Here is a 14,280-nt window from a genome sequence, read left to right on the forward strand (position 1 = left end):
CCTCCATCTTCTAGTTAGCAACAGCACATCAAACCCTTCTCATGCTTTAAATCTCTCTGACTTCTTGAGCAAACACTCTGCCTTTAAAGAGTTCATGTGAGGAGAAAAAGCCTACTGGATAATCTCTCCCTTTTAAGGTCAACTGATTGGTGATTACATCTGCAAATCCCTTTTGCCATCTAACAACATAATCTCCCAAGTAACAGTAGGGGGCAAGGCGGTGGGGACCATGTTAGACTCCTGTTTACCATAGTCTTACGAGATACGTTACTTGGACTGCAGATTTCATGATGGTCCATTTGGTAAGAATTTTTTGATATATGTTAGAAAACCCAAAATACTTCATCAGCTTATTCCAAGTTCCGGAATCAGCTAGAAACATTGACTATGACTTGCCTTCATGGAATGTTGGCCCTCTTCCCTGCACAGACATATCTGTTTTTTCATGCAAACTCTTGGTGCTTTGGATGCTATTTTTGTCTGATATCTCCATACTTTATTGCCCACCCTTCTGTCCTTTATGGAAATAACATCAATCAACAAATATGTTGAGTATATTACTCAACATAGCATTTATCCAAATCCAAGATCACACCTGATAAGGTATTAGGCCTGTAGTAGGTATTTCTTAGAATTTTGTTGAATGAATGTGTGATGAATGGGATTCAAAAGGGATTTGCCCTTAAGTAGACTACTGTCTATTTTAGAAATAAGCCATATGTACACACAAGATAAATAATATAAGAATTTACCTAACTAGTATGTATGTCTGTATGTATGTATTCCTAACTAGTTTTTAAAAAGTGGTCCAGTAGATCATTTTGTGTGTGTGTGTGTGTGTGTGTGTGTCTGTCTCTCTGTCTATCTGTGTGTAAGGAAAGCTTTGTGGAGGAAGCAGAGCTAAATTAGGCCTTGAAAAATATGCATTGTTTGGATGTTTGGGAGGATGACCCACAGGTGGGGTAGGGAGAATTGTGTGAGCAAAGGTGCATTTTGGGAAGGGAGCAACCATTCTGGGTGGGAATCAAGATCTGAGTGGCGGGTTGTAGCCTCACAGAAGTTTTGAATGTCAAATAAGATACAGAAATGTTTGACTTGGTTATCTCAAGGAGCCAAAGGTTTATCAAAGTGAAGTACTTCTACTTCTCTGGAATAAAGGTGATATTAATGCATAATTTTCTTAGTTCACTAGGAAAGATTTCCTAAGAAATTTTTCCTCATTTTAAGAACCTCCTCTCATAAATACCACCTTGGGTCCTTAGGAGAAAAAGTACTGTTTGCAAGGTAACAAACACACACATTTCAAGTCAAAACAAAATAAGAGTCCTTTATTCCATATTCAGGTAACCAACAACAGTCTGAAATAACGTTGATTTTTAGTTTGTCACCATTGGACTTGCTGGAATTCTTTCTCATCCTTTGTAGGAAAGTGGTAAGCAAGGCTATTGAGGACAGCATCAAGTACACTTGTGCGAATAGTGGGCGAAACACACACCCCACTGTCAGTGGAGAAACAGCCCTAAGCAAACACCTAGCAAAGGCGAAAAGATCTGTTACACGATAGCCTCACTAGGAGTCAATGTTTTATGAGAAGACCCAACCATGTGAAGGGCAGGTGAGAATGAAGACATACACACAGGCTGCACTCGACCAGAGTGGGAATCCCACTCTGGAAATGGACTGCAGTTTCCGGGGAGATTTTCTGTGTGTCTCTGTCCTTCAGGTTCTGCCCATATGACAGAGCCTGGCCATAGCCACTGTCCTTGGGGTGAAGGAGCTTTCTCCCCCAGATACTCTATTCTACTAGTCTGAGGGAGCTCAATGTTTATGGGATTGCCAAATTTTAGTTAAGAATCAATGGGCCATAATGCAACATATCTAACTATGTTAAATGCTTCATGGGTGCCTGCCAGCTTCCAAACTTGCCAGGAGGCATATGGTGTTTCTGAGGAAGGAAAAATGCAAACTGAGCCCTGAGGTCAATTCTTCAACATCAAACTGTCATATTCTCAATTTACTGTTCCTCTAGGGCACTTGGAATAAAGAGCCTGACCTTGATGGCCTGTCTCTCCTCAGTTCCCCAATAGGTCAGCGAGTGGGCGGTAGGGTTTTTGGAGGAGCAACGTACCCAGAACAGCTGGGGGACTCCCCAAGAGGTGCTTTGGCGTAAATCAGTCCTGGAGAGGCACATGATCTAGGTATTCGACTTTAGGTGCATTTCCTGAAGATGGACATTTCGCTGGCATTGTCTGGTGCTACCCAGGCTGGTTCTGGGCAGGGCTTAGGCTCCAGGAGCTGCTTCACAAGGCTCACTCAGAATCCACTGTGTGGTCGAAGGCGTGCTGGGAGCGCCTCTGCTTCCTGGACGAAGCATACAGGCACACCAGAAACACCAGACACAGCAAGGCCACTGCTGTGAAGAAGGCAAGGATGCCCATAAAGGCAGGTGGGTCCATGGGCAGGTGGATCAGGGGGCTTTCGGCTGGGATCTGGTTGGTCAGGCTGAGCATGTAGCCCAAAGACCAGGCTATGCTGCTGTTCCCCACCTGTATGGTAGAAAGATGGCTTAGTTCTCAGGGTAGGGCTCGAGGTGGGAATTACACACATACACCACTGTCATCCTCATGAAACACCCACCAGAAACTGTGGCCTAACGTCAAAGGATTTGCCCAAGTTCAGACACTGCAGAGATTGGGCTAGAATCCAGGTCACTGAGACCCTATCCTCAGCACTGTGGAGAAATCGTCAGAGTCCTCACAACCTCGTCACAGGCAAGTGGGATGATGGCACAGTTAATAACAGTGGGAGTTTCTCCACTGTCCGGTACAGAAGTGTCTGTGGCTAAACAAAGAGGGTAATGAGCAGTTTACTGAACCCAGGACCAGTTTCTCAGCACAGGGGGTCAGTCTAAATAGGAAACAGACTTTGTCAATATCTTATGTTAGTTCCATCAGTTTTTGTTTCCATGTTTTTAGGCTGTTTTATTAGATACAAAAAAGTTTCAAATTTGCAATCTTCAGAAGGAACTCTATATCATTATGTTGTACTCCTTTGTATCTTGAATGATCCTCCTTATTTTAAAGCCTATTTGGTCAGATATTAAATAACTATACTGAAATTTTTAGAAATTAGCTATACTGTTTTCTTTTGGGTAGTGTTTGCCTGATAGCTAAATTTTTTTATTTTTTATTTTTTAATTTTAATTTAATTTTGTTTTTAGATTTTATTTATTTATTTGACAGAGAGAGACACAGTGAGAGAGGGAACACAAGTGGGGGGAGTGGGTGAGGGAAAAGTAGGGGCTTCCCACTGAACAGGGAGCCCAATGCGGGGCTCAATCCCAGGACCCTGGGATCATGACCTGAGCCGAAGGCAGATGCTTAATGACTGAGCCACCCAGATGCACCTAAATTTTTTTTTTTTAATTTTAAAACTTTCCATGTCCTTTTGCTTAACACCTAAGGATTTCTCTTACAAACAATATACGCTTGATTTTTAACAATCTAATCTGACAATATCTGTCTGCTAACTGGTAGGTTTAGTCCATTTATGATTATTGTGATTATTGATATATTTGGACTACTTCTTTCTAATATCTTAGTTTTAAATTCTCAATTAGTGCTATTTTCCTTTTTCTATATTTTTTTCCTTTCTTGCCTTAAAAATGATATATAAATAAAGTCTGCCTTTACAAGATGAGCATTTTAGGCCACTGTTGTGACCCTTTACCCTGCTCCCTTCACACTGGATATTAGCTATATTTGAATGTTGGGTTGTTATGAATGGATTTTTTTCCTTTTCTTTGGTGTAAGTTTTCTTTTTTCTTTTTTTAAATATACAGTTTAAGCCACCACATCATTTATTCTTCCTGCCTGTATTTTTATAACATTTCCTGGATTTATTTCTCTTCTTATTTTTTTTTTCCTTCAGAAATATTTTTGACGTCTCTCTGTGGCAAATCTTCTAAATCTTTTTATGCCTTCATGTTTGAATACTAATTTGGCTGTATATAAACTTCTTTACAAATAAAAGAAAGGGATTTGAAGGCTGGAATTCTGTATCCATCCAAACTAGTATCCGAGGGGACATCACTTTCCGTTCTCAGAATGTACTTTCCTGCTAATTAGATTCATTAGAAGCAAAGTGTAGAGAGTGCATGCCACCAAGAGTCCTTATATGTCTCCAGACAGCCTTATCTTTTTGTAGATGATTCAATTTTGTTTATGTAAAAGTAGACAGTCACAGGCCTAATGCTGGCTATTGATTGGTTTAATCTAATTATTGCTAAAGCTAATATCAAACAGACTGACTCCAGGCTTTTTATCAGCTATTCCTGAAATGAGAAAATTCTCCCCGAATCCCAGGAACATAGGCTGGGTGAACATATCAGCAAGGTTGAGTCCTGCCTGGAAACAAGGCCTGGAGGGTGACAGGCCCAGTCACCAGTAAATACAGTGACCTCAGGCACATTCCAAGAGAGGTTCTTACTTCGCGCTGCTGTAAATCCCTAATACTCTGTTACCCTGACATCTGTGTAAAATGGAGAGCAGTTAGTTACTAGCCTCTTAAGAATCACTGCCCTATTTAAAACTTCTTATCCAGCTGAAAAGTCTGATCCTTAAGATATTTATATATACACTCAACAAACATTTAGTAAACACCTTCTAGGTTCTCGCTCCTGTACTAAAGATAATGAAACAGGTCCTGCGCTCGCGGAGCTCAGGGTCTGTGAGCTCTTGGCCTCTGATCCCTCACCCATGTGGAAGGGTCTCCAGTGACACCTTCTCTGGATTCTCCACCATCTCTTCTGGAAAGCTCACAAGGGATTGAAGTCTCTTCAGCTTCCCCTCAGCAAACTGAAATCACCCTCTTAACTTCTACATTTCTTCTGCACCTATATACACAAGTCTTTTGAGAGGAAGAGGAGAAAACAACCTGTGCCTTGACTTACTTCTTTTTTAAAATGTATTTGGGGCCAGGTCTCCTCGGTGAATCTGTATCCATTCACAAGCAAGTGGTAGATATAGTGGGCTGAGAAGCAGTAGGAGCGGGCGTATACCTCGTCAAACCTGGGGAGCAGCAGCGGGAGCTGAAGAGGAGGTCCCAAACACATGAGGCAGGCACGTTTGAAAATGCAAGTTTCAGAACACATTTTAAAGACTCTCATCCCCTAGAATTTCATAATACCATCACCATAAAATCATCCAATTGTATCAAATCATAATGAAAATACCCCTATGCAGTATGGGGTTCACCACATGCTGTTGTAACCATTGTGCCTATGGTCAGAACATTCATCCACAATGCATGTATGAGGTAGGTTCCCTTATTACCCCATTTTGTGGATGTGGTGAAAGCAGAACGGCATAAAGTCCCAACTCGGAACAAGCGTACACATGCACACAAATGGAATATACTCGGCTCCGCTCACTGTGTTGTACGGATGCTGCCCCTTTCCCTTTAAATACTGACCTGACTCCAGCTCTCTGAGCAGAAATCCCAGGTGCTTGAGTTGAAGGCTTTCAGGGAAAAGCTCCCCGAAAGATTGAAAGCACTGGCTGTGTAGTAGAATCCTGCAAAAGCCTGGAAGGGGGTCGTACAGAAGGAAGTCAGTTCTCAGTACGTGATATGTTATGGAGCTTTCAGCGTGGGGAATAAAGAAGTGGGAAAACAGGGCAGCAGAAGAGAAACAGAAAGGGGAGAGCTAAATCTTCAATGCGGGGAAAAGGGAATCTTTTGGTGGTTTTTGCTCTTACCACGAATGCCCCTTTAACTTTTGGCTGATAAACCCCATCAAAGGAACAGGCTTCTTGGTCATGGCAAGCTTTGAAGTCAAACAGGAAAGCCACCTTTTCCCTACACAGCGATGGGTCTCCGCTTCCTTCAAAAGTGATGATGTCATCAGGGTCATAATTTACAGGCCTCAAGTCTGCTGTGCACAGGCTGTCAAATATGTAGCCCCCAGTGAGGGTGGTGACATAATTCCGAGGGTAACAGGGGTTGATGATATTGGTTTTGGTGGGAGAATCCTGTAGGTACAAGAGGGAGGTGTCAGAAACCACTCTTTTGTGGAGGGCCAAAGTGTTTCCCTCTTGCAAATCCTCAGTATTGCACCCCCCCATGCCAAGAGAGAAATGGATGGAAAACATGCCATTCTGTGTCAGTGTGCACTTGAAGGCAACTCCCAGGTTGTCTTGAGAGCTCCAGTGGGGGTGGGTGAACCTGCACCAAGCATGATGCCAGGCTCTCGCTCATATTATCTGACCCACTCCTCAAGACAGTCCTGGGAAGCAGGTTTTATGAAATCCATTTGGATGGGAAAACAAGATATGTTTAGATTAATTGATCATTTTGAATAGAATATCACCTATCCCCCTAACAAAATAATCCAAAAGGTTACAAATAAGTATATTATGAAAGTTAAGGTTCCCTCCCAACCACTTCTAGCCACCAGATCCCCTCCCTAGAAGTAACCACTATTGCCAATTTTTGTGATTTCCTGCCAGGGATACTTCTTGCATGCATATGCAAATATCTTTTCTTCTCCCCCCTCTTCCTTTTTCTAAAAACGATAAATCATAGTACTCTATACACAGTTATGCCCCTTGCTTTTCTTACTTAAAAATACACCTTTCACATCTTTCCCATCGTACATGTAGAATGGCCTCTTCTTTTTAGTAACTGCATAGCACTCCACTGTACAAATAAACTATAGAGGAGATTCCTTAGATAAGGGATATGAATATGAATATTTAGATGGTTTCCAATCATTCTGCATTATAAACAAGGCTGCAACAAATATCCTTGTTACGTATAAATCTTTGATCCATTTGTAATTTATTCGGTGTAAAGATTGTAATAGGGAACCTGACTTTACTTTTTTCAAATGACTATCCAATATCTTATCTACCGGTGAAAAATATTCTTCTTATCTTATGCTAAATTCCAAAGTGTGTTTGGTTCTATTTATGGACTCCCTTTTCTAAGGAATTGGATTTGAACTCTGTCCAATTTCAAAGCCACTAAAGCATCTCCTGCCGTAAAGTCTTGACTCAGACAATATTTATTCCAACTCTTTCAATTTACTCATGTAGGAAATTGAGATACACAACAAAGTAATGCAATCATTTAACAAAGGCCAGTGACAGGACTCCACACATAAGCGTCCAGAAGACAAGCACTCATCCAATGTAACTCTAATGAGCGTCCTCCAGAAGATCTTAATATGACTGAGTCTGTGGAGTCAGCAAACAGGCTCCTTTCTGCTTCAATGGTATGAAAAAAATTCACAATTTTCAAAAATTGGTATGTCTAATTTGTAACATGTCACACCAGGGTCACCCTATAGCTGAAATATTGGTTTAAAGGGGGAAAAAAAAAGAAATCAATCAACTGGTTATTTAATTTCCCCCTCCAAATCTGACATACTTTTTAAGTAGTTAAAATGAAATAAATTATTTCTGGCTTGGCCTGGAGAAGAAGCAAGATAATATCAGTAATTTCTAGCTTGGAACACAGAAGAAGCTCAGGAAAGATTCTTTCTTTTTTTTTTTTTTTTTTAAGATTTTATTTATTTATTTGAGAGAGAGCAAGCTTGCGGGTGAGCATGAAGTGGGGAGGGGCAGAGGAGAAGCAAACTCCCCACTGAGCAGAGAGCCAGACGCAGGGTTCCGATCCCAGGAGCCTGGGATCATGACCTGAGCTGAAGGCAGACACCTAACTGACTGAGCCACCCAGGCGCCCCTAAAGATTATTTCTATACTCTTTTTGGAGTTTGAATGATTTGTGATGGCGTTCTTTAAATATAATTTGCCAATGGTCCAAGTTGCTCAGGCCCTCAACATTCAACAAATCTCCCCTGAACTTAGTATTTGCATGGCACTGACACTAAAGGGTCAACCACGAGGCTTGAGAGCAAAGAAGTCCACTGGAAAACTGCAGCATAACTTGGTCTTGGAGTAAATCCCATCAAAAGTGGAAAAGTGGAGATAGGAACTATCTTCAATAGTGATGGAAACTATTAAAGGAACACACCAGGAAACTAATTTAAAAGGAAGGCACAGGACCAATAATGAAAAGTATATTTTATTGAAGGATACAAACCAAGAACTAAATAATTGGAAGGATATTTTATAATTCTATATGGGAATTCATAATATCATCGATTAGCCAATTTTTTACCAAATTAATTTTCAGTCAATGCAACTGCAATCATAATTTCGATGAAAAAAAGTTTTCCTTTCTGTTACTGCTTAAAATGGTTTTGAAGTTCAGAATAAATGTCTGAGACTAGAAAAACAAACTACTGCAACTAGAATAATTGGCTCAAGAATGGAAAAATGGATGAATAGAACAGGAAATCCAGAAACAGATCCTCCTTATCCAAGGAATTATTACTGGAATGTCCCAGAATCCCTGAAATTATCAGATTGCAAAAAGTCATCACAACCTTGTTGGTGGGAATTTGGATGGTTTTTAATTTTGTTGGAAGATTGCCTATTTATCCACTTATATAAAAAATATACCTACCCTTCAATTCTATCCTACAGAAGCAAAATCACTATTTCATAAGGTTATATGCACAAGAAGCTTTACTGGATTATTATTGCTGCAGCAAAACAGGACACAGCCTGGTGTCCATCAGGATAGGAATGATTGACAAACTGTGAAATACTAGAGGGTAAAGAAAATAAGTTAGATATCGATCTGGAAAGTCTAGAACAACGTATCAAGCTGTGAACAGTGAAGACATTTGGTGAATAGGGTTGGAAAGAGATTTCTTTCATTGTTACTTTAATATGTTTTTTGCATAGTTTGACTTTTTACAATAAAAATGTACTTTCTTTTATAACAAAATGACCAATACAATTTTTCTTTTTAAATAATGGTACTTGGAATATTATGTGTCTATAAAATAATAATTTCAAAGGATATTGAACAACACAGGAAACTGCTCATGGTATATTGTTAGGTAAAAGAAAAAGCTGGATATAGGGGTGCCTGGGTGGCTCAGTCCTTAAGCATCTGCCTTCAGCTCAGGTCATGATCCCAGGGTCCTGGGATCGAGCCCCACATCAGGCTCCCTGCTCAGCAGGAAGCCTGCTTCTCCCTCTCCCACTCTCCCTGCTTGTGTTCCCTCTCTCGCTGTCTCTCTCTCTCTCTGTCAAAAATAAATAAATAAAATCTTTTTAAAAAAAGCTGGATATAAAGCTATATATACCATATGAAGCCAAATTTGTAAATACACATATTCGTGCATGAAAAAAAATAACTGGAAGAAAATGCAACAGTATGTTTAAAGTGGTTAATTCTAGGGTTTTTTTTGTTTTGTTTTATTATTTATATTTTTTGTGTCTGCTTTTCTAAATTTTTTCATTCAACATGTCTTACTTTAAAAACAAAAGAAAGAACTTTCTTAAATAGAGGGGAAGAAGGACCGTGAATGCATGTCCCTAGCGTCTAAGAGGCTGTCAGAGATTCCAGCCCTGGGGCAACTGGAGGCTTGTTCATACAAAAACAGTTTGCAAAGCTTATATTCAGGTATTGTTCTCACCACACTGTGACAGATGAGGAAACCAGACCCAGACTGGTGGAATTTACTTAGTCAGTGTTCGTGATGTAGTCATCTTGGTGAACCTTCTAAGTCGGGGCTTGGCAATATGTATTTGGCACATGAAAGTACTGGTCAAGCAGGTCTGGACATGCATTTGTGGGTGATCCTCAGCACACCTGGATCCTTCCCCTCACCTGAGTCAGAAGGCTTTGAGGGCAGAGCCATCTTCTCAGGCATCCAGAGGTTACCAGGCAAGTTGGAGGGCTGCCCCCGTCCCTGTGAGCTGACAGGCCACAGTAGAGCCTGGGGTCTCCCACACTCTGTCCCTAGGCCTGGGCTCACACCTTGAGACCTACGGTCTCAAGCCCAAATGAAACCTCAGACAGGTGGAGTATTTGCTTCTCCACCGTAGATTCTTGGATAGTCATTCTTTAATAAACATTATAAAAATAAAAACCACACACACAAACATTCCTCAGGGCCAGCCAAATTCAAGAGGTTAACTTCTCTGACCTTCACTCACCCTGGAAAAAGGATGATTTCACATGCTCCCTTTCTCCTGTTTCAAGTTCAGAGGAGACCCTGCCCTCCACCCTTGTCAGGACTAGAGCTGGAGGGAGGGGCTTTAACCATTGCTAGAAATGAAAGGAGATGGGGAAAAGAGGTGTTTCCAGAACTTCTGTCTTGGGAAGAAGCATCTTGGCTGACGTACGTTAGTGAGCAAGTGGGGAGGAGTGGTGGTTATGGAGACCTTGCTAGGGAGGATTGATAGGGTTCCCTGTGGGGTTTGGCTTGGCCAAGTGGGTGTGATGAGCGTCTGGGGTGGGCACTGGGTCTCTTGAGCCCCAAGGACTGCCTGCAGGATCCCCCACTCTGTCCTTCCCAGGCAGTGCTCAGCCTCTCCCAACAATGCCTGCCACATGCATGTGTACTGAGGCTCCAACCTTTCCTGTGAGGCTCAAAGAGAAGCTCTGGGGAGCAGGCCGGATCTGGAGGGTGAATTCTCACACACACCCCTGCATGACTACTCAGTAAATGCAGGGGTCTGGAGATGTCGGTTTTGCTGATGGCACTTTGGTCAGCCAGACCATGTTTCCCTGCAGGCTAGTGGCTGGGGGAATACTGCTTCCTTCCTTAATTGCCAAAGTAGGTGGGAGGGGTGGGGGTTAACCTATGGTGCTGTGTCCACTATGTTCACAGGCCGACCCAGCCCTTGTCCCCTGTCCCTGGGTCTCACCAGAAGCCAGGATCTGTGGCTTCTGGTTGGCCTCATGCCCCTCTAGGTGGTCAAAGTCCCTTTCCTTCATCTTCATCTTCCCTTCTCAGCCATGCATGGCTGAGATGGATGTCCCCCGAGCACTGGAGTTTGGGGTCTAGGGTCTCATCCACGGAGCTTGTGCTTGCTGACACACACCACACTAACACTGAGTTTACCGTAGGGACAGCCTTCCAGCTGATGCCTGAAGTAGCCATCTGTGCCCTGGAACAGTTACTGTGTGAATTACTGACCATGGTGATGGAATTCTGTTACTCCCAAATCCCACCATATAAAGGGCATCAAACCTGCCTAATATAGGCCCATCTAAAAGGAGGCTGAGCCCAGGGAAGGCTGAGTCCTGTCCTCTCCCCTGTCAGCAAGTATATTTCTCTTGGTACCACTTTTATTATTTTGTCTGCACTCAGGGGAGTCGCAAAATTCTCAGGCTTATTTAGCTATTGGTTTAAAACAGTTTGTGTCCATAAAGGGATCCCAGGTCTTGAATCATATACAAAACATTTGGTGCCCTGGAATTTCCCTAGACTTCTGACTCAAATTCACTGGAAGTGGTCAATACAACAGAGAGAGAGAGAGAGAGAGAGAGAGCTTGGACCCCCATGAGTAAACTGGAACATGCTCTCATTTCTCTCCACATTCTAATTGGAGTGGAAAGGACAGACGCCAGAAGCCAAGGCCCCCTCCCCTCAAGACCCCCAGGGAACACCTGCTGTCCCCCCTACCTCCCCCGCCCCGGCTCAGGTACCTGAACGAGTATCGCCAGAAACCTCTTCTCAGCCTCGTTCCGGCCATAGCACTGGAAGCTATGTGTGTAGAGCGTGTACACATAGCCATACAGGGACACTTTCATGATGTTGCTGGTGTTCAGCCCTACCTTCTCTCCAGCCGCAAAGGATATTTGGGTGGAGGCACCACCTAAATCCAGGGCACCTGTGGTCTCCACTCCATTTGGATGCACCCACATATGCCACAGGTTCTTCTGCACAGTGGGAAAAGGAAGCAAGAGAAAAGTCAAGAGGCACCATCTGTTTGCCCAGGGCTCTCCACCCAAGACCCATATCTTATTGCTAAGAAGTATGACATGGGGAACATTTGGGGGCCAAATCTCTCCCTTATTTCAAGGGTGGTGAACTCAAATGCTTTCCGAGTCTGGGCAGACAACATAAGTGAGTGAAGCAGATGAGGTGTCGACAATAGGGAATGGTGGGGACTGTGGCAAACTAGGGACTACATGAGCTATACTCTATTCCAGTTAGTTGTTGTCATGTGGAATGTGAGTTCACTGTGACCAGTGCTTCCAATTTTGAGGGGGTGTGGGGGTCAGGACAAGCTATAAATGTGGATTTTTATGTGAAATTTCCAAAATATTAATTGTTGGCAATTAATTAAAATATAAGAATATATTTGAGCGGGAACAACATAGGTGTTGGGCTGGATATGGTTTATGCCCTCTGTAACATGGTGATTATCTCTTGGAGTTGGCCTTCCTTTGAACAAGGGGCAGGGCATGTGGGGACTGCAGTGTAAGGGACCCGGGGACACAGGATGGGTTGGGAAGCCTGAGGGCTCCAGAAATTTCAGAGGGCTGTGGAGCTTTGGGAAGGGTCATTCTCCAGCTACCCTTCAAAAGACCCATAGGCTTTAGATTTAGGTCCCCCCCACCTCCAATTTCTTATTAGTTAGTAAAGTGGTGATATTCCCTCTCCTCTGTGCATGTGATCCTGCTTATGATACAATGTTTTTGCCCCAGCTATATGTGTCTTTTCTTGGCTATTGTTTCATAGGTGTTTCCTTAATGCATTATATGATAAGGATGACACAGGACAGATGCCCCCGTCAACATGCACCTCTGCTTTAAGTGGCCACCCACAGGGGATGGGATAAATAGCAAGATTAAAAACCATGCACTTGTTTTCACACACCTCCAGGAAATTTCCCATTAAATAGTTGGCTGTAATCCATCCATATATCCCTTCCTCTTGCCCAGAAATGATTTGAGCACCCCTAAAATCAAAGGGCTGGGACTTGAAGTAGTTTTGGATCCTTGCAAGGACTTCATTAGCTGCTGTTTCATTTTGTAACCTATGCAAGGCACAGAACACAAAAGGCTGAGTGCCTGGACAAGAGAGTCTTAAAATAATCTCACTCAGGTGAAAAGGTAAACCTCCCCACCCCTCTGCTGGCAGGGATGATTTTCCAGATGTGTGCAAAAATGGCAACCCTTTTTGCAAGTTGAAGCCTCCTAGGCAACCGTGAAGGCAGATGCACTTGTTACCTGTCAAACTGCCAATCAAAAAAATAGCTTCAAGTAAAAATACCCCTCATCCTCTCCTCCCTTACCTATTGCCATCCCATTCTCTAGCAACCAGTTAACCAAAAGATCTTCCTGCTTAATCACCATTGCTCTGTCTCAGATCAGATCAGCACAGGAAAAGGGATTGGTGAAGCCATAGGGGTGGCATAAGTAATCTCCTGGGGGCACCACATACAGGAGCCCTCATCAGGCCAGAAGGAAGGGGGATCTGAGGAGGAGGGGGGAAAGGAAGAAGGTCGAGTTTTCAACAGTCCCTGCTTTGCTCTTGGGGAGGGCTTTATCATGAGGGGATATGATGGCTATCATGGCCGTCATTGGATTGAAATCCATCAGTGTGCTGACCCACGGAAGAGTGGCAACACAGCATTCTTATATCACCCAATGATATAGCATTATAATATTCATTTGCTGCCATTTTACCTTATGGAAGAAGATTCACTTGGGAGATTATTTCCCCTTTCATCAGTGGGTTAAGAAAGCCAGGGGCGCCAGCTCATTCTTGGCTCAAGAAGAAAGAGCCATGTTACCAGCTGAAGGTCATGCTAATTCAGCAGCAAATTGTACCTGCTCAGAAAATAATTCAAGAGTTTTCCTAGTTTTATCAGTTCCCATCCCAGAGGATTCTCATTATTGCTTTTTTTTTATATTTGACTTTTCTAGCAATTAAAATGTCAGCTAGTTCCTTAGAAGGAATGGATCACCATCAGAAAGTTTTACAAGGAGGAGTTAATATTTAATTTATTCAAATGGGACATTCACCGTGTTCCCAAGTGGTGCACTTCCTATTCCATGGTTTTTGTCATGGGATATAAACCACAGAGTCTATTAATTGTTCCTTACCGGGAGGACTGTGAGAAAAAGTAATTGAGAAAAAGTTGGGTGCTTTTTTCCCATAAGACAGAAAAGTCAGAAGGAAGGAATTTCCATGTCATTTCTATTTCAAGGAAACACAATAATTTTGAAAGACACTTCAGATTCCAAGAGGGAGCAAAGAAATCCAATTTTCTCCCACGTTTTACTTGGTCAACCAGGACTTAGGAATAGAAACAAGGAGAGAAAACCCGCAAGGAAAAGGCCCAATCCAACCGAGGGTGCTTCCTGATTTCTTTTAATGGTCATGTTGAAGTGGCTCTGTTC

At 42.6% G+C, this 14,280-nt stretch overlaps 1 protein-coding gene across 2 annotated transcripts in view; it reads right to left on the bottom strand.

Annotated features, from left to right (window-relative positions):
* Positions 1-1,307: 1,307 nt before the first annotated feature.
* Positions 1,308-14,280, bottom strand: part of ENTPD3 (ectonucleoside triphosphate diphosphohydrolase 3) — a 32,019-nt gene continuing 19,046 nt past the window's right edge. For both annotated transcript variants that reach the window (XM_054504499.2, XM_045904004.2), the window contains 6 exons: positions 12,752-12,911; positions 11,575-11,808; positions 5,757-6,029; positions 5,473-5,583; positions 4,952-5,089; positions 1,308-2,546 (listed from right to left, as the gene is read on the bottom strand). In XM_054504499.2, the coding sequence (XP_054360474.1) occupies positions 2,310-2,546; positions 4,952-5,089; positions 5,473-5,583; positions 5,757-6,029; positions 11,575-11,808; positions 12,752-12,911 (1,153 nt within the window). In that variant the 3' untranslated portion in view covers positions 1,308-2,309. The remainder of the gene's footprint in view (positions 2,547-4,951; positions 5,090-5,472; positions 5,584-5,756; positions 6,030-11,574; positions 11,809-12,751; positions 12,912-14,280) is intronic.

The sequence above is a fragment of the Mirounga angustirostris genome, unplaced genomic scaffold (genome assembly GCF_029215605.1).
Source record: "Mirounga angustirostris isolate CCGP_5_RB_7025 unplaced genomic scaffold, mMirAng1.0.hap1 SCAF_1, whole genome shotgun sequence".
NCBI classification, from domain to species: Eukaryota; Metazoa; Chordata; class Mammalia; order Carnivora; family Phocidae; genus Mirounga; species Mirounga angustirostris.